This window comes from Euleptes europaea, chromosome 13 (genome assembly GCF_029931775.1).
Source record: "Euleptes europaea isolate rEulEur1 chromosome 13, rEulEur1.hap1, whole genome shotgun sequence".
NCBI classification, from domain to species: Eukaryota; Metazoa; Chordata; class Lepidosauria; order Squamata; family Sphaerodactylidae; genus Euleptes; species Euleptes europaea.
The window spans coordinates 41884718-41910600 of NC_079324.1; the positions used below are offsets into that span (position 1 = coordinate 41884718).

At 43.2% G+C, this 25883-nt stretch overlaps 1 protein-coding gene across 1 annotated transcript in view; it reads left to right on the plus strand.

Annotated features, from left to right (window-relative positions):
- Nucleotides 1-2251: 2251 nt before the first annotated feature.
- Nucleotides 2252-25883, plus strand: part of SPPL3 (signal peptide peptidase like 3) — a 55147-nt gene continuing 31515 nt past the window's right edge. Inside the window, exon 1 of the mRNA XM_056859355.1 lies at nucleotides 2252-2347. Coding sequence (XP_056715333.1) covers nucleotides 2325-2347 — 23 coding nt within the window. The 5' untranslated portion in view covers nucleotides 2252-2324. The remainder of the gene's footprint in view (nucleotides 2348-25883) is intronic.

Below are 25883 nucleotides of genomic sequence, written 5' to 3' on the forward strand. Positions count from 1 at the left end.
CTGGTTTTATAATTTAGATCAAATCAAGGGGAGAGTTGGGGTCACTGGGGATGTGCAGGGAGGTAGTTGTTAATTTCCTGCATTGTGCAGGGGGTTGGACTAGATGACCCTGGTGGTTCCTTCCGATTCTATGATTCTAAGCCTGAACTGTCCCTAGAAGCTAAGATGACTAAATTGAGGCTATTGTATTTTGGTCACATTATGAGAAGACAAGAGTCACTAGACAAGACAATCATGCTAGGAAAAGTTGAAGGTAGCAGGAAAAGAGGATGAGCCATGATGAGATGGGCTGACTCTATAAAGGATGCCACGGCGGTCAGTTTGCAAGGACGCTGATTTATAGGGTTGCCACAAGACGGAAGCAACTTGATACACACATACACATCATTTATGGTCCAAAACCTCTGGCTATTTTAATGTTCGTATTACACTTTGGTTTTATTTTTATTGTTACTATCTGCCTTGGGTCTCTCTTTACTGTGAAAAAAAGCAGGTTTATAATAAATGTTTCAAGTAAGTAAATAAGAGATGTTCATTATATTTTAAATGAGGGCTTTTTGTTTTGTATGTTGCTGCTCCCGTTCCTCATCCTGGTTTTATCAGCATATCTTTCAGTGACTGGTGCTGAGCTTAGAAATGCAGTTTATTATGTTAACGGAATACAGAAATATATATTTTTTCTTTCTTTTAAACTAAAACTAGCACAGACTGATGAGATGAAGTATTTCGCCTTCTTACCGTAGTTTAAAACGGTCCCTTTTCTGGTTATGAATCAGCGACAACCTCGGTCTTTCCAAGAGTTACCGCATTATGTATTCCCAGCGATGTATTAAGAGTTTGAAAATGTTATAAAAAATACTGTTTGCACTTTCTATGTATTCCCACCGATGTATTAAGAGTTTGAAAACGTTATAAAAAATACTGTTCGCACTTTGTTTGGGCCCTTCAGCTGTGAAGACGTCTTCCAACCATTTTTTAGCTGTGGCATCCCAGAACCCATTAAAAGCGATGTTTTCACAAGTGAATAAACCTTCAATTTGGGACTGGAGAGAGAAATTATGGATGTATATGAGGATGGCCAAATTAACCGAATTCCTACACGGAAAAGATATGGAAGAATTTAAAAAAGCATGGGCAAAGGCCATCACATATTGGGACAAACTGGCAAAAATGGATTTTACTACTTTATTTAGTGAGTTACAGAAATTAGTTTTAAGATTTTTATATTTTACTGTTGATAGATATTATTAAAACTGTTAAGACACTTCTTTGGAAGTCGGGTGATGAGTCACATTTGTAAGGTGGGTGGAGGGTTGAAGGGGTATCTTTTTGATCTCAAAGACTTGGTAATTATGGATGTATTAATAAGTATTACATACTCTTTTGTAATATCTTTTGTTATATTTTTCTTTGTATTGTTATTGTATTTGTTTTTTTTATGTTATAAAAATTAATAAAAAAATTACAATAAATAAATAAATGTGATTTTTTAAAATAACATTTTAAAACTCTTAATACATCACTGGGAATACATGATGCGGTAACCCCCCAAGGGGGAGAAGCGGCAAGGAGTTCAGAACAAAGGGAAAGACGGCCATAGAGCCCACGACAAACTGAAGCCGGACCGCGGCGTCCCCGACTTCCCCCCCCCCACCCAAGAGCGCAGGCGCAGAGCAGCTCACACGAGCCGCCTCCATTTTCCCGTTCACCTTCAGCGCCAGTAAAGCGCCGGTGCGGGCGGGCCCTTGAAACGGCAGACGTGCGCGCGCACCCCCCACCCCCCCAAAAAAACAGCATCTCCCACTTTCTCCCTCCTCACTTTCCTTCCCACAATGGCCCAACGCGGCTGCGTCAAACACGTGAGCCTGTTGTGAGCACGTGACCCGCCGCGCGCAGGTTCGCGCGTGCGCACGCCAGGAAGCGACGCTCGGCAGCAGGTCCCGCCTCCGCGCGTCCTCTCCGCCCGCCCTCCTCCTCCGTCCGTCCGTCCGTGAGGCGACCAGCGAGGGGACCGGCGGAGAGCGGCCTCGCCTTCGGAGTTCGCGCGGCTCCCCTCCTCTCCGCCTGTCGCCGCTGCCGCCCGGTCATGAGGCCCGCCCGGCGCTGGCGTGCGGCCCTGCGGTGCGGCTGCCACTGCTGAGCCTCCGCCTTTTCCTTCGTCGTCCGGGCGGGGATCCCCCCCCCTTTCTCACGGCCGCCGCCATGTTGGGCCGGGAGCCACAGCGGGGCCGTTGCTGAGCCCCGACGAGCCGAGGGAGCGAGATCGACGCCCGGGACGAGGACGCCGCCGCCGAGGAGGAGGAGGAGCGGCCGCCGCTGGCACCATGGCGGAGCAGACCTACTCCTGGTGAGCCGCCGCCGCCGCCACTCGGCCTTCCTGGGCCTCCCGGAGCGGGGTGGGATGTGTGGGGGATCGGGAAGGCTGCCTTTCTTCTCTCGGGATGGAGTTCGTGGCCACTGGGAGCACGAGTTGCCAACTGACCAGCGAACAAACAAAAACCGGGCTCGGTATAGCTCCTGTGCATCTTTGCCGAAGCTTGATCCGCAGCGATGGGCAGGGGGGAGCGTTTCTTTTCATGGGCAAAACCTTTTATCATTTACTGATGGTTGCGATTCAAGGTCCTGTTAATGATGCAGCAGCAGTGACCTGTTGAAAAATGGGAAACTCCAGTTGACAACTCTTTAGAACTGGCCTGACCTGCTCCCATGCCTTCCACAGCAGCGTGATTGGCAGTAGATATAATGCTTTATCTTCATGCCAGGAAAAAGCTACACTTGCTGATTTTGGCAGAGTAGGTTACATTTCTATTAGGATGTTAGGCTGTAGGCTTTTGCCTGTGAAAGTTGGTGCCGCCATAAACTTGTCTAATGGACAATATTAAGCTTATAAGATGTATTTTACCACTTTAATGAAGGGAATAAAGCAGATAAATTTTCGGTCTTCATGATGTAGTCTACATCATCATCAACCTCATGTTACTCTAATGTCAAGTTTTACAAATTATCTCTCAAGTTTTTTTATGAGGAAAGAGCAAGTGTGGTGAAGTGGCTAGAATGCATGGCTTTAATTGAAGATGGAAGGGTTCACATCATGGTTGAGCCCTGAAACTCACTGGATGACCTTGGAACAGTCAGAGTGTCTCAGTCTCACAGAGATATCAGGATAAAATCAGAGGTGTTAATTCTGGATATGCAGCCCTGAGTTCAGGGCTTGAAGAACTAGCAAGGCAAAAAATATGATAAAAATAATGTTTGCTTGGATGGAAAAAAAATCTAGGGAAATACAAATATTTTTCCTAGGGATTTGCGTCACCTCAGCTTTAAAGAAAGATAGGTACTTTAAGGCCCCTTACAAGTTCCTACTTGTCTCTCCACGTTGACGTGATGAATATCTAATTTGTCAGGTTAAAAGGTGGAAACTCTACTCAGAATCATTCTTGTGATGTCAAGGTGGGTGTGAAAGATAGGGTGAGTGGTAAGATGCTCTAGCTTCACATACACACCCATCGCAGATATGGTCTTTCATTGGTGTCTGCCAGCTCGTCATGAGAAGCCAAAGTATCTGGAGGAGGAGAACTCAGAGGTTTTTTAAAAATGCCGCCAATCCCATGTAGATCTCTGAAATACATATTTTGGAGGTAGAGGGCATGTTGGAAAATGAAGAAAAAAATGACTGAGCACACATTATGTGCATGTTAATTTGGATGTAAGTTCTGCAGGTTTCAGTAAAGCTTTGAAGATAGTGCCCAGTGGATTGCAGCCAGTCATTGATCAATCAGTATAGATGTATACAAACACATGCACCCCCATCTCTTTGGATAAATAACTCTTCACATTTATAAAGCTTTTTTTAGTGCTCATAAAGTATATTTATGATTTTCACAAAAGTCCTATAAGGGATTTATTATGTTTATATTTTATGTTTCTTCCTCTGTGGAACTCAGGATGGTATCCCATCCAAGTATAAATCAGAACCAAGATGGTATCCTGTTCAAGGCCTGGACCTCCTTAGCTTTCGCAGGGCTGTTGTATCATGTCTTGCAACCCTGCCTTGGGATCCAAATAGTTCTTATCCTAAATTAAATGAAGCTGGGTTTGGAATTATCCCAGTATTACACATGAGGTTGAAATAGTGCCTGAAATAGTTGCCTAATGAGTTGTAGCTGAGATGATATTTGAACTAAGAACTTCATAGAATCATGCATTTAGATACTGTGCTAAAATAAAGGTCTACTTACTCTAGTGTTGTGCTGGCAGCAGTGGCCAGCCAGAAGCCTCTGGAAATTCTGAAGCAAGGAAATGTAGGAATAGTTGCCCTTTGGTGCCTCTCAGCATCCAGCGGTGGTATTCCTCAAAACATGCTCTTAATAGGATCTTGATCCAACACTCTTCCTTCTGATGCTTTCAGTTTTAAAGAAACTCAGAATTAAGAGGTACTGAGAAGAGGAGCTGTATTTGCTTGAAGCTTATGAGTTGACCATTCCACATTAAATTCCATCAAGAGATCTCATAATCCATCTCTATGTTTAAGCAATGAGTCCCACTGAGTTTCGTGGACCTCACAGGTCAGTATTTAGAGTTGCAAACTCAATTTTAAAGAGATCAGAGGCATGGGGGAAATTCTAGGTTCTAACCCAGAGGTAGTGTTAGGGTGCCACTTCCTAGCTTTACGGTTATATTGGCAGCTGTGGGCAAGTCCCTCAGCCTTAGAAGTAGAGTAGAAGAGAATGGTGAGGACACAGTAGACATTCCTTATTTCAAGGTCCTCTGAGACTTGCTTGAACAGACAACATGGCTTTATATACTGTCTCATGTTTTATTTATTGTTTTGATGTTTTTTGCCAAGCAAAGTGATCAGTAGAAAGATTTTACAGGCCAGGACTAGCCAGTGTATCCTGTTTTTGAAAGGATGTCACCAGTTCGAGGCCCCATACAGATGCCATTTAAGTTGGCACACTAGGCCTATATAGCATTCCATAGAATAAATGTCAGAATGTGAGAGCATCCATTACTGTACAAGTTAGAGTGGCGAACCATAGAGGAGCATGTCTTGGTGCAAAATACTGTTTTGAGTCTGAGGGTGCCGTAGGGGTTAGTATAATACCACATGGCTCTGTGGAAAAAACACTGTACCTTTAGTGCTTAGCTTGCTTTTGAAAATATGACTTGTTCAATATGCAGTATATTATACCTGTGCAGTGGTGCTGGGAGGAGGAGATTATTTATGATGTGGCAAGGAGAATTCAATTAAGGCACTTAGCATAGGTGTTAGAGAAATGGGAGTGATCCTTATTACTCTTGGAAGAATGCTGTTCACAGATGTGGGGTGGAACATTTTTCAGTGCTTTATATTTTTCCCAGGGGGAATTTTTCCTTTTCTAATGATTTTATTGTTTAATAAAATTAATAACTGTGGGTGGATATTGTTGTCAACACAGTATCATGCAAGCTGGGCAGTTTCAAAATTGTAACGAATGTTTTTCAGATGAAGATCCCCAGAAATTGTGTAATACATAGATGTCTTATTGATTTATCATTGTGGGCAGGGGGGTTAAAGCACAAATACACATAATCTAAATGTTTAAAAATCAGGTTATTACTTCTTCTATCTGGCTGTACAAGTCAAACCAAAGCCAAAAGTCTTTCCTCCTCTCACATTGTGGAAGGTATATTGCAATCGCCAATCTGATAGGGATTAAAAAAGTAATTTGAGTGATGCTGAGGAGTTACTGTGAACCTGAGGTGTCCCAGTGACCTCCATTGGCAGAGAATGAAATTCTGTTGAAATAGATGAGTGGACAACACATATGGAGCCTGTCGTGTACAGTTCTTTGGGTATGCTGAAATAAGGGTGTCAGCGTTTGCACTGGCTTTGGTTTTTTGTTTGTTGATTATACAATGCAAGGAAAGCACATGCTATATTGTCTTTACATTTTTGCAAATACTAGTCCAATAACATAATTACCATATAAATCTTTTAGCTTGGTTAAATATAACATTTAAACCGAAACTGATTACTTCCCCCCCCAAAGAGTTCAGACCAAATATTTGTTAGTAAAAGGATAAAGGTGCAAGCACCAGGTCATTACTGACCCATGGGATGGCGTCACATCATGTTTACTAGGCAGACTGTATTTACAGGATGGTTTGCCAATGCCTTCCCCAGTCATCTACACTTTACCCCCAGCAAGCTGGGCACTCATTTTGCCGACCTCGGAAGGATGGATGGCTGAGTCAACCTTGAGCCAGTTACCTGAAATCAACTTCCGTCAGGATCGAGCTCAGGTCGTGAGCAGAGCTTTGACTGCAGTACTGCAGCTTACCACTCTGCGCCCTGGGGCTCTTTGTTGGTACTGAGAAATGAAGTTAACGCTGGAGTTTTGTTTACTAAATATAAGTCAAAATAAATATGCTAAATCAGATCACACTTCCAAGGGAAGGATGTATTTTCTGCACAACCAGAGGAAGCGATTTCCAAGCCAAGCATCATAAGACAGTCCATGACTTTTGCCAAGTTGAGTGATTGTGACGGGTCTGCCTGGGATGGCATCAGTTCTTTGCTAGGTAGTTAGCGGTTAGAAAGCAACTTGAAGCTCCCTGTTTGTTTCTGTTGAATTGAAGTTTCTTTAGTTTTTATCCCCAAGACTTAAGAAACAAACAAGTGCTATTAAACACCTTAGTGGGTGCTATGTTGGGGATTACTATACCAGCCTCTTCAAAATCAGTTTCTAGGCACTTTTTCACCCCCTTTTAGAGATCCAGACCCCCGAATTACTCTCTTCTTGTCCCAATTGCAATGGCAGGTCATTTCATATATGTTATACTAAAAGGGTATAGCTCTTGTTTGAAGCAGCTACATAAGTCTCCTTTGTCATCTTTGGATGGTGTTTTAGTAGATTTTTTTGAGCTGCCTTGAGAGCTTTTGGACTGATACCGCATCCTAGAAACGTTAAATGTGTATATGAGCCAATCCCAACTCTGCTGTATCTATATGTGGAGAAATGAATGTGTAACCACGTCCTGTATAATGTGTACTGTATATATGCAAGGTGTACACCCCTAATCTGTGTGACTGAATTGGTGCTTAGCTGACTACAACGATGCAGTAACTGTGTTTGCACTGGTAGGTGACTTTGAATTGTAATTAATTTATGCTGTGCAGATGTCTTTTTGTTTTTAGTATAGTTCAACTGATGTTTCGTATTCCTTTAATTGTTTAAGTTCACACTAGTTTTTAGATATAGGTTTTTCAATAAGTAATAAATTCTGTTGAATTGAGTTGTTGAATTTTATCAGATATTTCTCCACTGGTTTAACTAGTACTCTTACTGTGCAGTCCAGAACAGGGTCACACCCTTCTAAGTCCATCAAAGTCAAGGAGGTGTAACTGCTTAGGATGGTGCTGGTGCTATTTTTTTAAGTCATCTCAAATGTTTTGAGGTTTTTTTTAAAAGTGGGGCTAACAGGGTGCTTTGGGTTTTAATATGCTAAAGCTAGTCATGAATGTTTAATCCCTGGAGGGTTCACTCTTGCCTACTCACTGCAAGTTGAGAGAAGTTGGTTAGCTGGGATTTACGTTGCTTCTAAATACATAATAGATGAATAGAGCTTTAATTCTTTTTGTATTGATGAGACTTTAGGCAAAGCATGTCTCAGAAGAAACTTGAGCTTCGCTTTCACCAATATTTGCCTGTCTGTCTTTTCTGTGCAACAATGCATAAATGATTCAGGACTTCAGTTCTGTACACTGTGACAAATGAGGTAACAATCTACTTTTAAATCTGACCATTTCCCTTTTTTTTGCTTTAAATGTCTCTTTTTGCTTCCATAACGTTAATTACTTCCATGCATTTATTTCTGGGAAGGAATAATTAATACTTATTAAAGCAGTCTTGGTGTGTGTAGTGGGGTATGAATGTGTTCCCCCTCCCCCCATATGGATAGTAGTGTTTCATTGTTCTTAAGTTCCTTCCATTTGCTAGGCATAACTCTTTCTTGTAATGGAAAATGTTCTTGGCATGGAAAGCTTTTGCGCTGTGTTAGTCCATGTGGTGCAGTCCAGTCAGGGTTTAAAATATGTCAAAATGCTCAGGGAGGCTGGTTGTATTAACATTACATCTGGGAAGTGACGCGGTGTCAGGTTTTATTAATAGGTGTTGAGAATTTCTGCCTCCAAAGTATTCTGTTGGTCTAGCAAGTTAGCTTTCCTGCCTTTATTAGCTGCAGTGTAAAAGAATCAGGAGAGAAGAACTACACAGCACCTCCTGCCTACTTGTGAAGTTGGTGTTAAAAAAACTGGTCTTTAGTATCTTCAGGATTGTGCAGTTATGCAATAATATGGCAATTTTCTTTAGAGGAAATTGATGTAATCAAGATATTTGAAGGGTTATTGTTGACATAGATGAAGTTTTACAGGTAACAATTTATGGATTTTTTGTTACAACGTAGAGTGTTATTGAATATTAAGAGAAGGCATGGTTAAAGTACATGAAATACTTTGGGATTCCCTAGCTTGATAACAGCAGCAAATCCAACATACTTTTTGAACTTGGCCTTGTACTCTTACTCTAAATTCTGTGTCCCCCTCAACCTACTATCTGTTCCACTTCATAGATCTTTGCACACAGTCATGTGCATTCAGTCTGCTTTTGTGGTAAAGAAAGTTTGAAAGGGGAATGCAGCAAAGCATTTTGACCCTTAAAACCACACTGAGGGAAACATCATTAAAACAAAATAACTTCTTCCTATAACAGCTTGATGATAAAGGGGGGAACACTCATCCCCACAATCTAATTGATCTATGAGAATCCTCCTCTAGATGTCTTATCAAGTGATGTGGCTGTATGTAAATATAGTCTGTTTATCTATAGTTATCAGGACTGTTGTTCTGCAAATCAATCATGTTACATGGTCTATATGTGGGAAGCTTGGTCAATGCCCCCCCCTTGCAGGGAGTATTTGCCTTCTTTTGCTAACATTATTTAAATTTTGCTAACATTGTTTAAATATTTAAATTATTGATTTAAATTTGCTCAGAAAATTTTCTAATTGAAATTTCCCCAGAAAGCTCACGTCACTGGTCTTATTTGGTGAGGGGAAGATGGCTCCGTCTCGAGAATCCTATTGTGCATGAATTTTACATTTCTCTATTGCTGTTTATTTAATTCACTTCTTACAAATTTCTAATCTGTTTTTCCTGACATGGAATCCATGCAGTGCACAAACAACAAAACAAAGCATTCAAACAATATGCTAAAACATGTTAAAAAATTCTAATTCAGAACTGAAAAAGGAGCTTAAAATTAGGCCTGGAACAGCACAACCACCAAATTACCATGAAGTGAGCAAGGGCAGGAAAGGAAGAAAGGGGGGGGGGAGCCCTGGTGAACAGAGTAGACTTTGCCTAACATCTAAAAGGCATTAAAAAGCTTTCTGTCTCAGGAGGGAGTTCATAAGCCACCTTGAGCATTTAAATGGCGTTAGAAAGCTTTCTGTCTCAGAAGGGAGTTCATAAGCTATCTTGAGCTATAATAAAATAAATGGAGTGCAGCTGCAGAAAAGGCCCTGATTGCTCCGTATATACTATCAGAAAATGGGGGGTGCCTTCGTATGTCTTTATTATATTCAGGTAATGTATTACCATGTTATTTTAAAGGTCTCCTTAAGATAACTTATTTTGTTTAAAATTAAAATTTGGGGGACACTTAGAACTTGTGAGCGAATGTCTCCATTCCTCCTAATTTTTAGCATCAGTACAGCTGAAAAGTGAAGCTATTAAATAGGTGAATCAGCCAAAGAAAGGCTTAAAACGTCTTCTTAATTCAAACAGAAAGATTTGTTTTGTAAAAAGCCCTCTGACTCCTGAAGAATCAATGGTGGGAAACAGCAACCAAGAGGAAAATAATATGGAAGACAGTGCCACAGTTGGTACGCAGCCAGTGTCAATCACCGAAGAGGAGCTACAAAACCTCTTGGAGGGATTAAAGAGCACCACACTGAGCTCTGGATTAAATTAGATCAGAAAATCTACTTTCAGGGTAGGTGGAGGATATTAATGCAACCTTGATGAGATGGTAAAAACTGCACAGGTAGCAGTAGAGCTTAGTTCATCCTTCAGGGTGAGATTTCATCTTTGTGGAAAGCACTTTATGGGTAGAATGCAGAAGAGGAGTGGCAGTTGACAGCTGAATGCTTGGAAAATAGGTCTCAGTGGAACAACCTGCATTTCTGGGGCTCAGTGGTAGTGCAGCTGAATAAGATATGGAAAAATTTTCTGGTGGACTGGCTGAGTCAGGTAATGGAGTTGAAGAAACAGCCTATTAAACCTGACCATTCATAGATAAAATCATTGGCACATCCCAGAGACGTGATAGTAAAATTTTATGCATCACTGAAACAGAGTTTTGAAACAAGTGTTGCTCTTGATCAAGAATGTAAAATGCAAGGCTTTTGCAGAATCCTTCTTCAGAGGTTTTTAAAATAAGAGAGCAGATGTGTTCAATCACAGAACCTGAGAAAGGTGCAAATAAATAAGTGGATCTTTAAATAAATAGACCTTCTTGGTGAAGCTTCTAATACCACATGCTGATTCCATAGAATCAGCCTCAAAAGTCACAACTTATGCTTTGAATAGATGTCATTCTGAATCCAGCCCAGCAACACTGTTTCTGGGAAAGCCTTCCAAATAATTGAAAATGGGAAATTGTTCTGTTTACATGCAACCTGAAACACAAATGGAAGACATGAAGCCAATCCTTTCACCAACACAGAGAGAAGCAAGCACCTTAGCTGTTGTGCTGGTTCATCTCTTGCTTTTCTTTAGAACAGTTGGGTTGGGTGTAGACTCAGTCCTCTCAGTTGGCTTCCAAATAGGAAGAATATAACTCTTTGGAGTTCCTCCTGGGCTCAGATAGACCCTGTAATTGGACCTGCTGGCTTTTGATTGGACGAGGGAGGCGATGAGAGGTGTTATTTTTTTCATTCTTTGTGGTAGGAGTTTGCTACAGAGGGAAAGACAGGTCTGATTATATAGTAGATACCTTGACTATAAACTCACGCTGTTTGAACATGACACCTCTTGACTTCAGGATATTAGCTTTACATGGCCAAAGTACCTGCTCAAACAGGGAGCTAGATTTCTTACCCAAGGTAAAACAGATGTAATCATGGTACAAGGAGAAACAAACAAAGATAAAACTACTCCATTATGAATGGATTTAACCAACACATTTTTAGTGAGAGGGTCCTTGCATAGTCAAGGAGCATTTTTTCTAGGAACATATCAGTCAAGTTTCAGAGCATCTATAAAGAGGGAGGGCCTTTTTTCCTGAAAGGAAAGCTGTGACCTCAAAGTATGTTATGCCGCCATTGGGAGAGAGCCTTCTTAGTTGTTGCACCAAAGCTCTGGAACTCTCTCCCCAGGGAGATTTGCATGTACCTTTCTGTTGCCATCTTCTGCCATCAGGTGAAGACTTTTTTGTTTTGTTTGGCATGCCCTCAATGATCCCTCCTTCCTAACCAATCTTTTAATGTTTTGTTTGTATTTTAACTGTTTTTATGTATTTTAAGTCTATTTTCTAACTCTTTTTAAAGTTGTTTTAGTGAGGTATGTTTGGGAGGGGTGTTCATTTTAATGGTTCTATAAGGTAATTCTATAACATTTTAAATTGTTAGCCACCTTGGTGGCCGTTGTAAGGGCAGAAAGATAGGATATAAATGTTGTAAATAAATAACAAAATAGTAAAAAAAAAGCTAGGATAAATACTAGTATCCATCAGATTGCGTGGAGAGTCCTCAGATTGTAGATAGACATTGAAAATGAGAGGTACGGAAAAATTTGAGTTCCTACCTCACAGCGGCTAAGCAAAACCCATTTCCTGATAACGTATTGTTGATATGGGGCAAATGAATAACAAAACATGGGGCCCTCAAATTGCCAGTCTCCCACTTCCTAATCCTTAGAAAGCTCATTTGAGACATGGAGGAACTCTAATGTAATCTAAATCAATTTTTAAAAATATATTAGTAGATTTTAAAGACTTTTCTTAACGAATGAAGCTATACACAATACACTTCAACTGTTGTATACCAATGTTCAAATACCTTCAGCTCTAACATTTTGTATGTTCAAAATTAATCAAAACCTGAATTCTTAGACCATTTACTTGAGGGGGGAAATTAGGCATAGACATTTTTATTTCAAAGGAGGTATGCCCACGCTGTATAAATTATTGGGGACTTTAACTTGGACTAAAACTTTTTCTTCATTTTTTCCAACAGTTTGGTCCGTGCTCTGTTTAAAGTCTTTGTGTGTTAATATAAGGGAACAAGCTTTTAAGTTAATGAGCAGATGGTATCTTAGCCCAGTAAGGCTCAAACACATAATAAGCTCAGGTTCAGATAAGTGTTGGAGAAAATATAATGAGAAAGGAGCCTTGTTTCGTCAATGTTGGTCGTGCTATACAATCCAGAGATTCTGGTCAAGAATATGGTTTTATGGAAAAGAAATTACATTGTACCAGCTAATCCAAGCGTTGAACTGTTTGGAAAGAGTTTCCCAGCTCACATGAAAGGCTTTTTTTTTCTCTTATCAGCTGCACAGATAGCTGCACAATAGAAACATAAAGGCTTTTCTCAGTACAGGATTACGTTATGGGATATTAAGGAATATAGGATATAATGCTAGCAGACAAGTTTGCTTCAGAAATTCAAGGGCTTTCCGGCACCTCTGAAGTATATCTTGAACGTTGCCTCCATTTATTACATTTCCTGACGCTGAGGGGGATAAGAAGAAACAGAACGTCTGTGGTTAGTTAGGATAATATTAAATTCATCATGGGTCCCCAACATGGTGCTTATGGGTGCCATGGCACCTGCCGACACCTTTCCTGGTGCCCACCAAGTATTTTTGAAAGTGGGTAGGGCCAGGTGGGGCATTAGACCAGCAAGACTTCTGATGGGCCGTTGAAGATTTGATGGCCTGTGCAGCTTTTAAAAACGTTTCTTTGGAGCCGCTGCCAACCCCAGACAAGGGTCTTGGTTGTGTGACTGAAAATAAACTGTGGCAGCCATTTTGTGGCTGGCTCTACCTCCTGCAGCAGCCATTCTGTGGCAGCCATTTTGTAGCTGCACCCACCACGCTGTGTCAGAATTCCAAAGGTGCCTAAAGGCTCAAAAAGGTTGGGGACCCTGAAATACATGGACCCGATGGCATTAAACACATGGACAGTATAACTTTTACTGCAATGTTTACTCCCCCCATGGGGACCCAGGGCTCTTACAACATCGTCCTTCCTTTCCTGGATTTTATCCTCTCAACAGCAATCCTGTGAGATAGGTTAGGCTGAGAGGGATTTACTGGCCCAAGGTCATTCAGTGAGCTGCATTTCTGCTCCTTCTGCAGTCTAGTATAGTCAAACTAAAAATGCAAGGGGGAAAAGTTGCATGTTCTTACAAATGTATTTTGAGCATGTGCACACTCAGCAAAGTCTTCTTCTTCAACCATAACATTCCCGTGCTTTCTCATGCTCATTCAGTGTTACGACATCAAAAGTGAATAAGGAACTGAATTTTGTTTTAAAGCTTTCTAAGCAGCATCACTGCATCATAACTTTAATTCAAAATGTGGTGATTGGTGAAGAGTAAGCAAAACAACGTTTTAAACTGCTGGTGTGCATCCCTGCATACTTGTCTTGCTTCAACACTACTTGTTAATGGAAACTTGGTTTATTAAATAACTGGAATATACTACATTTGTAGGCATTTGTAGGCATTGAGGGTCAGTGTGGTGTAATGGTTAAGAGTGTTGGACTAGCATCTGGGAGACCCAGGTTTGAATCCCCATTTGTGCCATGGAAGTTTTCTGGATGACCTTGGGACAGTCATTCACTCTCAGCCTAGCCTACCTCACAGCGTTATTGTGAGGATAAAATAGAGGAGAGGAGAATGGTGTAAGCTGCTTTGGGTCCCCGTTGGGAAGAAAGGCGGGGTAGAAACAAATTAAATGAATAATAAACTTTAAGTAGTAAGTTGGCGCCATATCATTTATATTGCAAATTAAATCCTAATTAATTTATTCTTTTAGCCTTTAGCCTGCGGTGTATCTCATGTTTGCATGAGAGGACTGTGTTCTTTCATTCCAGCTTCAGAGAACTATTTTTTTCTCAGTAGATTTTGGTATCCCATTGCCTAGCTGACATTGAGCTAAAAGTTCTCTGCAAAACTTCTTGCTGTTTCTGTGGTGGGTGGGAGAGAGGTGAAAACGCATTTAAAAGCACAGACTTAAAAAGCCGTGCTTTGGATCCAGTGAACTGTCAATGGAAAGTGCTGACTGTAATAGATTATTCTCACATTCTCTTCTCCCTAGCAGTCCTTTCCTTCTGGGGAATTTTATTCCCAGGATCATAGGACCCGTGTGGACTAACAGCAACATGGTCAGGTTACAGTTCTGAGGGTGAACAAAATGAAATCATGTGCTGAGGGAAGAGAAAGTGATTTTGTCTACACCCTGCTCATCAGCAGACAGCCACACAAATATGGGTGGTGGTGGTGAGAGAATACACAGATTACAGGGTTGGGGAGAATGAGGAAAACGTGCAGTTAGTGGAAAGGAGAGGACTATCCAGATGTAATTGAGTGGACAAACAAAATAGCAACCATGGCTAAATTAACGTCTTTAGTGCATAACCGATCAACCTTTAAGTTTTATGAAAAATTGAAAGTATTCCTTGATTCTACAGCTGTTAACCAATTAAAATAATAGAATGTAAGTGAGAAATGCATTGTCAGATATGCAAATATATTTAGAAAATAGAAAACTGTAATTCAAAGAAGGTGCTAATTGGATTGTAATCATGAAGTCATTTCCAGTAAAATGTAATAATTTGATGTTTATATTTATATATTTTGTTTGAAAAATATATTTTTTAAAAATGTGCAGCTAGGTAGAGAAAGAGGTGAAAAAGCAAGGGACAGTGGTGGGACCTCAGCTCCTTAGGCCCCCTTCTTGTATCCTATAATTGCACGTGTGTTTTGGGATCTTTTGTCTTGAATAATCACAGCTAAAGTCCAAAAATTGATATAGTTATTTAAAGTTGCCCATAAAATGAAGTAGTTGTAATAAGAGGTGGTTGAAGGAATTGGCATTTCTAGGGTGTGACTAAGGGAATGGCACCTCTTTCAGATTTTCTAATGCACGGTGGAAGGCTTTTAAAATTCGAAGTCTGCTTAATAGAAAAATATCTCAAAAAGGTAATTTTGTTAATGCTAGTATGAAAATATTTAATGGGGTTGAAATGCAAGAATGCTTCTTTTCCAGTGGCTTTAAATTTTTTGGAAAACGTACATTTCTACTCCCAGGTCCAGTTAGCAGTTGTCTTTTATTAGTGGCTGTTGTGCTATACCAGTCAGTGGTATGGCTAGACATTCTTCACATGCATTAGAGTTTTGATTCCCAGTGATACAAGGCTGGATTCACCCTTGAGATCCTTGGAAAATTAATTCCCAGGTTCACTGGATTTGCATTGGCAAGCAGTCACTTGGGTTAGGCAGCTGCGGTCAGGTTGAGGGAAGGAGTGAAATCCCCGCCACTAGGACAGACCCACTGATGAAAGAAGGAGGAGAGCAATTAGCCAAGTGGCTCCTGCAACCCTGGGAATAAATTTTCCAGTGAAAGGGATTATGGGGTGGGGTAGAATGCGGTAAAAATCCACGTCCACCAGTGCACTCACTATTGGATCGCTGGATTCAGCCCAGTGATTAGTTGTATGGCTTCAAAGTTGTTAGTAATCTAAAGTTAACTACAATGCTTAGACAGCAACTAGAAAGGGAAGACTTGGGACCTGTTTTTGAGAGGCTGAGGTCTAGAAGATTGGGTCATCCTCAAGCAGTATCCTATGTGAGTGTTTCATACCTGGCAATTTTCATATATAAATACTGTTTTTGTGTAGGTAAAAATGACAAATGCTTGTCTTGTGTTGTGCACCTGCAGTACTTTTTTTTTCCTTTTAAGGGAAGGCATGTCCGGCAGAAACATCATGTGAAATGGCTGTTGCCTGCAGTAATCTAAAGTTAGAGAAAGCCAAAGTAGACAAGTAAGACTTATTTTTCCCAGAGGCAACAGCAGTACATAATTTTTTATTAATAATTGTATTAAATGGATATTGAGGTTGATTAGCTTAATTTTACTATTCTTAGTAATCTGGGGTCATGATGAATGTGGTGAGCTTGAGCACTGTCAATATATACTTCGGTGTTTGTTTGTTTTTTACTATTCCCCTCCCCCTTCTATTTCTGTACCCCTGTATTGAAATTTTTTTAAAAAAAAATAAAGTTAGAGAAAGCATTTGAGGTTTGAGAATGATGGCCAAAGGTCACCCAGTAAACCTCATTGGCAAAGAGGGGCCTTGAACCCAGGTCTTCTACATCCCAGTGTTGCGCTACTGCATCACACTGAATCTCATGAGTTGTCCAAGGATAAAAGTCAGGCAGAGGTGATGTGATGTCAACAGCCTCTGTTGCTGAAAGTACAAACTTGTCTTATGTATATGTTGAACATTCCATGAATGTGGTCACTGCAGCAACCACAAACCTTTTTGGAGTCCAACTTCTCCTTGTTATTTATGCCCTGTGGAGATTTCAGAGAAATGAACTCTGGTTTTCTGTCAACTTGTCTGGTCATGCACAGAGAACATAGGGAAAGGGGAGGCAGCCTTTCTCTTCTTACCGTGCTTTGAATTCAGTGAGAGGGATTATCACTACATCAGAACATCTTCATTGTCTTGTGTGAAGAGAGATACTGAGCCCTCTCTGAGGTATCTATATGTACCGAAGAAGAGTTGGTTTTTATACCCCGCTTTTCTCTACCTTTAGGAGTCTCAAAGCGGCTTACAATCGCCTTTCCTTCCCCTCCCCACAACAGACACCTTGTGAGGTAGTTGGGGCTGAGAGTTCTGAGAGAACTATGACTAGCCCAAGATCACCCAGCAGGCTTCATGTGGAGGAGTGGGAATCATACCCTGTTCTCCAGATTAGAATCCGCCACTCTTAACCACTATGCCACACTACGTCTAATGGTGACTATGACCAGTCAAAAATTGTGTATCTCTCTTTATTGGTTGCATTTTCCATACAGCTGCCATGACTAAATCCAGAAAGATTGCTGTAATTCAAATGTAAGGTGATAAGATGTTAGACATTCTGTCTCCAAGTGTGTGTATGTACACACTCGTCTCTCTCTGGAAAACTTTCTACCTTGTGAGCAGGACTGACTACTTTGCACATTTTGTAAAAAAGGAAAACTTGGAATCCTTTGTTGGACTGAGCGGAAAATACCAAGGAAGTCATATCACACTGTGTTAGGAGATTGGGTGTTTGTTGTGTGATAGGTGATTTGAGTTGTGTTCCCTGTGCAGTCCACGGATCTTATGCTGAAAACTGTAGGTTTAGAATGAGAGGCTAAACATAAAATGAAAACTGTGAAGGTACCAGGCAAAGTCCAAGAATAGAAAGCGAGAGGAAGCAGTTGTGATGCAAGCAACCTTCAGCCCTGGGTTGGCATTGCTTACGAGGAATTTTTCAGAACACCACACCCTTATCCACTAAACCAGCAGATCATCTCTTTCAGCTGGTAGCTAACATTGATATGAGTAGCCTTTGAACTCTGGAAAACACAGAATTAATGATAAAAGATCTTCCTTACCGCAGGCATAAAGCGCTGAAATGCTAGGGATGTGTGATGGGGATTCCAGCAGCTGCAGCATCACAGAAGGCTATCGATTCTGCATCATGAGGTTTCTTGAGCCCCAGCCAGTTACACTGTGTGATATAGTTGTGACATGCCACCATCGAATAGGCCAGGGGTCCTCAAACTACGGCCCATGGGCCGCATCCGGTCGTTAGGGTCCTGGATCCGGCCCCCTCCTCCCTCCGGAGCCGCCGCTGCCACGCCCGTCCCTTCCCCAAACTAAGGCGGCCGTTTGCCGTATAAAGCGTCGGCAGCAGCGGAGTGGCGACACCCGCGCCGACACAGGAGCCGCCGCCGCCTCTGCGCCTTCCCCGCCACGGCTGCCCTGAAGAGCCGCCGCCTTCCTTTCCCCAGGCGCGTGGGCGGCTTGGGGAACGGGAGCCGCCGCCTCGGACTGCAATGTGCCCTTTGCCGCCGCCGCTCCTCCTGCCGCAGCAGCCGCTGCAGCCCTAAAGGAGCCATGCCGGGCTGGAAGAAGAACATCCCCGTCTGCTTGCAAGCCAAGCAGGAGCGAGGCGAGCGGGCGAGTGAGCGCGGGGGGCTTGGGTAGTGATGCCTCCGGGGAGGGGAGGGCTGAGAGGCCCCCGTCTCCGGCCGGCCTCCTCCCTTGCCCATCCCCTCAGGTGCTCTTTGCCAAGCAGGGGGCCAGCCCAGCCCGCCTCCCGCTCCAGGAGGTGGGAAAGGAGGGCGCTCGGCGGCGGCGGGGGGTCTCTCAGCCCAGCGAAGGGGGGAGTGTCGGCCATGGAGAGGCACCTGGGGGAGGGGCGGCACGTCCTCCTGCCGCAAGTTAACTTTTCTTTGCCTGGGCGCCTGGCTGCCTTCCTGTTTTTTTTGGGGGGGGGCGGCCGGCCCCCAACAGTGTTTGAGGGACAGTGAACTGACCCCCTGTTTAAAAAGTTTGAGGACCCCTGGAATAGGCTGTTGGAACGCTGATACATTCTGCCCATTTTGGTCTATATTTGATGTAATTGTCATTGTAGGTTTTTTGGTGGGATGCCTCATAGCTTCTTTCATATTCTGCTGCAGAGCAGGTGTCGTGTAGTGGCTAAATGTGTGTGAACTCACAAGGTACCTGGTTTTGCTTCTGCCATAAACTCATTAAATGGGCTTGGCAAGCAACTTTCTCACAGCTTTGGCCAGCAATAGTGGAGTAATTCTGGCTTCTCTGTACAGGGTTGTTACTGAAGTAATGTATGAAAAGAAGGCCAAATGTCGTGAATCACTGCCTAAACGCTAAATATTATTTCCCCCACTAACCTCCTTCTGCCTTCCCTCCCTGCAAAGAACATTCATTATATGCAGCTGCCCTTAAACCAGCTTGCTGCTTGGCAGGTGACAAACTTTAACCCTTGCAAATCTTGTAAGTTTTGAGATGGTAGAGGGAGTGGTAGCATCCTATCTTTCCCTTCCAACCAAAGATCTAGAGAGTCATAGAATGCCAGCTGTCAATTGTGGTTGTCTCAAACACTCAAAACGTTGACCGTGCAGTTATTGAGAAGATGGAAGTCACATGGCTATGCAAGCCTATATTTTTTAAGTCTGAACAGGGTGTGAATGTTAGTAGTGCCTAAATGTATACATTCTTCATGTTTAAGGTCATAAAACTGTGGTAGCTGCACTGAAAGTTTTTTTTACTCAAAAGAGTAATTATTAAATTGCTCATAATTTAAAGCAGGATTATGTTGGAAGGTTAGAAGTAGAAGTTTTGACAGGCACAGCAACTGAGTTGCTGCGTTCAGCTATCTGAACAAAATTTTACTATAAGAATGGTTTAGACCAGGGGTGGGGAATCTTTTTTCTGCCAAGGGCCATTTGGATATTTATAACATCATTCATTGGGCCATACAAAACCATCAACTTAAAAATTAGCCAACCAAGCCCGAAGCAGGCAGCTGCCCCAGATGACCCCCCCCCCCAGCACGGGCAAGCAGGCGGCATCCAACCGGCACACTCGCCCACCTGGTTGCACAGGATGGTCTGATGTACCAGGCAGGCGTAGCTGTCCAGCCACGCGTCAGAGTTGCTCCTGCTCCGCATGGTCGGGGCCAGATTCTATAGCCGGCTCCTGGTACCTCCACCTGCAGGGATGAAATGAGGATACACTGGCTAAGAACTCGTGCCCCCTGCGCATTCTGGCCCTGCCCCCTTTAACCCCTCCATTGTCACCACTTCCACCCCCAGCCCTCTTGTAGTACAGAGGGAATACATTTCTCCATAGCCCGGGTGGGAAAGGGTTAACACAGTTTCTTGGGCTGTCCCAACAGCTCCATAGCTAACGACTCTTCTGCATGGGGGGAAAAGGTTCCTTTTCTCGGCAAGACAAACTCACATCCGCCTTGAATAGAGGCTATTCATGTCCACGGGAGTGGGCGGATTGCCAGTCTTAGATCCTTCTGAGCTAGAGATCTGCCAGGACCCACAAAGGGCCAGACCAAATGATTTCACAGGCCTTAAACGGCCCCCGGGCCTGACGTTCCCCACCCTTGGTTTAGACAGTGCCAAATCATGCGAGGATGAGCCCTGTGCTTGCACACTCTTTCCTCCTATCACATGCTCGTCAGTTAGTGACTTGAGATTTTACACAAGCTGTAGCTGGAAAACTATGGCTTGCACTACCTCTCCAAACTGAGATTGCAAACCAAATTCAAACTGTAGCTTGAAATCATCCTGTGTTGGTAGGGGAGCATCAACTATAGTTTAATATTTTCAAATGTAACAGCAGTCTATGGTTTGCACTAAATTGCTAATTACGTACTGGCTTCAACCATGTAATGAAAAAGGGAATGTGGAAGCACAAGGCTTTTCAAGTAGTGCCATTGATATTTGGCTCTATTTTCCATGAATATTTTTTCATTTCTAAAAATGTTTTGTTTAATAAAATTAACTATTTTTGGCAATTGGAAACACAGAGATTCATACAGCATTTAAAATTAACATGGCATATTTTCTTTACTGAATATAAATCAAAGATGTTGAATCAGATCCCAGTTTATTTGCATGCATCAGAATATTTTCCAAATAAGAATCGCAGCATAATGCCATTATATTTGAACCATCTCTAAAAGAGGAGGGTAGCAAGCAAAATGTGGAACATTCAAGTCTGACTCAGACGTGAGGTTCATTCTCTCCAATTATAGGAGGATTTTTAATCCTAACATTCCACTTAGTAGGAAACATGAGTGACTGAACTTCATTTGGAATGCTAGCTTTTTGTTTTTGTTTTTGCTGTTACTTGCTTGATGAGTCTTTCAATGGAGATAAATCTGCATTTAGGTAGGAAAAATCAAATGCATAATTACAGGATGGGAGAGACTTGTCTTGGCAGTAGTATGTGCAAAAAGGATCTAGGGGTCTTAGTAGACCATACACTGAACATGAGTCAGCAGTGTGATAGCTAAAAAGGCAAATGCGATTCTGGGATGTATCAACAGAAGTATAGTGACCAGATCACGCGAAGTGATGGTATCATTTTAGTCTGCTCTGGTTAGACCTCACCTAGAATACTGTGTTCAGTTTGGTCACCACAATTTAAGAAGGATATAGACAAGCTGGAACGTGTCCAGAGGAGGGCAATGAAGATGGTGAGGGGTTTGGAGACCATGTCCTATAAGAAAAGGTTGAAGGAGCTGGATTTGTTTAGCCTGGAGAGGAAACGACTGAGAGGTGAGATAATAACCATCTTCAAATACTTGAAGGGCTGTCATAGAGAGGATGGTGTGGAGTTGTTTTCAGTTGCCCCAGAAGGTCGGACTAAAACCAACGGGTTGAAATTAAATCAAGAGTTTTCAGCTCAACATTAGAAGAACTTTCTAATAGTTCCTCAGTGGAACAGGCTTCCTGAGGGAGGTAGTGGGCTCTCATTCTCCACTGAGGCAAGGGCATCCTGAGCTGTGGGCTGTTTCCCTCTCCATCCGGGTAGGCAGGACTGAAAAAACTTTTGACTTCCTGTATCCCTTAGCGGGAAAACAGCCTGAGGAAGCCAGTTTCCATCCTGCCTATCCAGGTAGAGCAGGCAACTTCGCACAGCTCCGTGCCAAGACTCTAGTAGGATTATTTTAGAACTAGATTTACCTGTCTCAGGTGTCTTCCACCCTTTGTGTGTCTTCCCTTCCCTTTGGTCATAATTTCTTCAGCCCTCTCCTACCTTCTCTCCCCATTCCCTCGTCCTTCCTTCCCTGCGACGGTACCTAGGGTAGATTTTCAAAATGGCCAACGCCATTTTAGTGAGAGAAGACGACCTTCTTTCAGAGAAGGATTATCAAAGGGGATTGGTCCAAGCCATTCCCACGGGCTCCGGTTCTTCCAACGGCCATTCAGGTGGACCATTAGGGAGTTCAGCCAAACCGGGAGAGACCCTCTCAGCCGAAACATCCGCTGCTCAGACCAAGATCAAAAAGGCGCAAAAAACCGCGCCACTGCAGCCGGGCACTAGAAAGAGGAGGCGCGGCGGCAAGTTCTGCGCCGGGCTGAAGGCCGGGCGTAAATCACCCGATTCTCCCCAAAAACTTCAGCGCTAGTCTACAGAGTGCAGGAATCGTCAGAGGTCGCGGCGGCGTCTGCATCCTCCTCGACGGGAACTGGTAATCAGGCGGCAATGGGATCATTCCCGACGGGAGTTGGCAACTCCCCCCATACACAGGCGGCGGAGGGCAGCCATTTTATTTCATGGCAGAATGCTGACGAATTGATTAACTATGCCCTACAACGTCAGTGGCAGGCCTTTCAATCCTTTCAGGCTCGCCTTCCTCCCCCCATGGGATTGGGCCCCTACGGGATTAACCCTAACCCTTTAACTCATTCTAATCAACCCAATGCTTCTGCTGATGCAGTTTATGATCCCAATACGCCCACTAACATGAGAAATACTGCATGGCCCACTAAAGCTGCCATGAAGGCTAAGTTTTCTGAGAATAGGGATACTCAAGTAGAAAACTCTAAATCCCCTAACTCTTTCCGTTGACTATGAGGAGGAAGAAAAAGAGGAGGGTTAATTTGATTCGGATGACGATCCCCCTCAGGAGACAGACCAACATAACAGACTGTTCTCGGGGGAGGATTATCAGGCCCTTTTGTCCAAGGCTATTCTTGCCCTTGATCTTAATGAGGATACAGATCAGCCTGATGAACCCAAGTCCAAATGGAAAAAAGGTGTCAAGGAATGCTTTCCTAGACCAAAGCCAACCACTAATTCCGTTCCATTTCCAGAGTTCTTTATTAATGCAGTCAGAGATAAATGGGAACGCCCAGTACCTAATAGGCAACTGCCATCTAACATCAGGAAACTATACAATCTGGTACCACACGCTATGGCAATGCTCAAACTCCCCCTGGTAGACGCCCCAGTCCTGGACCTACAGTCACCCGGTTTGGTCCCAGAAGACGGAGTGGGTTCATTGAGAGACCAACTTGACCGAAAGTTGGACCAAGAAAGGCTCATGAGGATCGGCTATGGCTATCCAGGCCAGCGCCACTACTTCCATTTTCGCCAGGGCCTCCTACTTGTGGATAAAAAAGATTATTCAACTCGTTCCAGAAGATAATCTCAGGGTCATAGGGGGCCTTGAAAGGGTTCACAATGCCATAACCTTAATGGCTGATGCTTCTCTCAATACCATGTCTTCAGTGGCAAGATCAATGGCATCAGTTACTTCAATTAGAAGGGGCCTTTGGCTTAGGGCCTGGCCGGCCGACTTTAAGGCTAAAACTACCCTCATGGCATACCCTATTAAGGAGGGATGCCTATTTGGCGAGAAACTCGACAGTATACTCGTAGAAACAAAAGACAAAAAACAAGTTCTCCCTATGCAAATCAAAAAGGATCATCGCCCCTCCTCATATCTTTCCTTTCGTTCCTCCAAGTTCTCTCCTAGATTCAGAACCGAGTATAGGAGAGGTTCTTGGGGATCCTGGGGCAATACCAGATCTTTTCGCAGGGGAGGCAGGTTCTCCAGACCACAGGGGTTCCAGCCCAGATCGGAAAAAGGAGAACGATTCACAAAAAATACCCCTCAGTGATGCCAGTCACATTCAGGTGGGGGGGAGACTACAGGAGTTTACAACAAGATGGGCCATGTCCAAGCCGGACAAATGGGTCTCACAAATTATAGCCAGTGGTTACCTTCTGGAGTTCTCTTCCCAGCCAAGGGACCGTTTCATATGTTTCCCAGTTTCCTTCAAGAAAGGGAAACACTCAAGGACACTAACAGCCATTCAGCATCTGACCCACATCGAAGCTATAGAGCCTGTGCCCAGCCATCAGAAGGGCCAGGGAGTATATTCCATTTTCTTCACAGTCCCGAAGAAAAATGGGGACTGGAGGGCCATCCTCGATTTAAAATACATCAACAAGAGAGTGGCTCACAGACATTTCCGTATGGAAACGGTAAAATCAATAGTGGAATCTCTACTCCCTGGCACCTTCATGATGGCGGTGAACCTCACGGAGGCTCACCTCCACATTCCAATCCACCCATTACACAGACCCTTCCTCAGATTCGCCTATGGAAACAAACACTACCAATTCAGGGCCCTACCATTCGGTCTGACCTCTGCTCCGAGGGTCTTCACAAAGATATTGGTAACCATCATTGCAAGCCTCAGACAGGGGGGAATCCAGGTACACCCGTACCTGGATGACATCCTGATCTGTGCTCCAACACCAGCCCTATCTTGCGCACACACAGAAAGGGTAATCCAGATCCTCCAGGAACATGGGTATCTTATAAATTTCCACAAGAGCTCATTGCGCCCATCACAATCGATGATGCATCTGGGAGCCAAAATCAATTCAAAAAACAATTCCTTATCTCTTCCTCAGGAAAGGATAAACAAACTGACATCCTTGGCTCACAATACAGCCAAGTCAAAGACCGCTATGCTCATGTCCCTAGTGGCCCTGTTGGGTCATATGGTGTCTTGCATTGCAATAGTTCCATGGGCACGGTTCCACTCCCGCCCATTACAGTGGCTTCTACATCCTCACCAACTAGACATTACAAGGAAAAAGATCAAAAGAATTTCTATTCCCCCCAAGCCTTCGCTGGTGGTCCAACCCTTCGAACCTCCGCAAGTCCACACAATACATTCACAAAGATCCTATCCAAATATTCACAGACGCCAGCCTCTCAGGCTGGGGGGCCACTCTAGGTGGCCAGATAGCCCAAGGGCGCTGGTCACAACAGGAGACGACGCTTCACATCAACCTACTTGGTTACTCACCGTGAGGGCTTATTCTCCTCTGAGGCGAAGGGCATCCTGCCCCTCCCTTCTTATAATGAATCAAATAGACACCTCAGATTAGACGTCACTTTCCTATGTAAACAAAATGCAGGTAGTTCCACATACCAACTCTCAGTTAAGTGTCTACAATCTGATTACCCATAAACCTTAGGATATCCATTTCCTCCTTTGTTGGTTCGAATACATTTATAAGTTATATCAAGGTTTGTTTGAAAGTTTGTTCTTGTTACTGTTAACGTAGCTAGTATAGACGGTAACTGGCTTCCTCAGGCTGTTTTCCTGCTAAGGGATACAGGAAGTCAAAAGTTTTTTCAGTCCTGCCCAGTGGCGTAGCGTGGGTTGTCAGCACCCGGGGCAAGGCAAGTAATTTGCGCCCCCTAACCCGTGGATTTTAGCACTCGAGTCTCTTCCACTAGATTAGTTAAAGAAACCCTTACCCCCTAAGCACATGTATTGTTTGTGCTGATGTAATTAAAGTAAAATGACTGAACCTGGGGCCTTCGGTATACCAAGCAGCTGTGGGACTTGCAAATACCTCTGTACTTAATAATTTGTGTTTAAGAGGTGTTTGGAAGATGCAATACAAACCTTATGCCTGCTTGTCTTTGGGCCATACTCCTCCTGTGTTGTTTAGGTGGAAAGCAGCCACTGGCTTCCTTTTGGGACTTCATGTACCCCCCCCCATTCATTTTCATATGCCCAAAACATATATTTACTGTTTACTGATATGATGCTTGCTATACACCTCTGTGCACATCCTGGCCACAGGAGGCAAAGATGTATAGTAAATTGGCCCATGCTGCAAAACTAAATTAACTGTATACAATTCAAATTCACCAATTAGTAATAAGTGGAAGATGAGTTTGAAAAAGAAAAGTCCAGGAGGCAATTCTCACTAAGC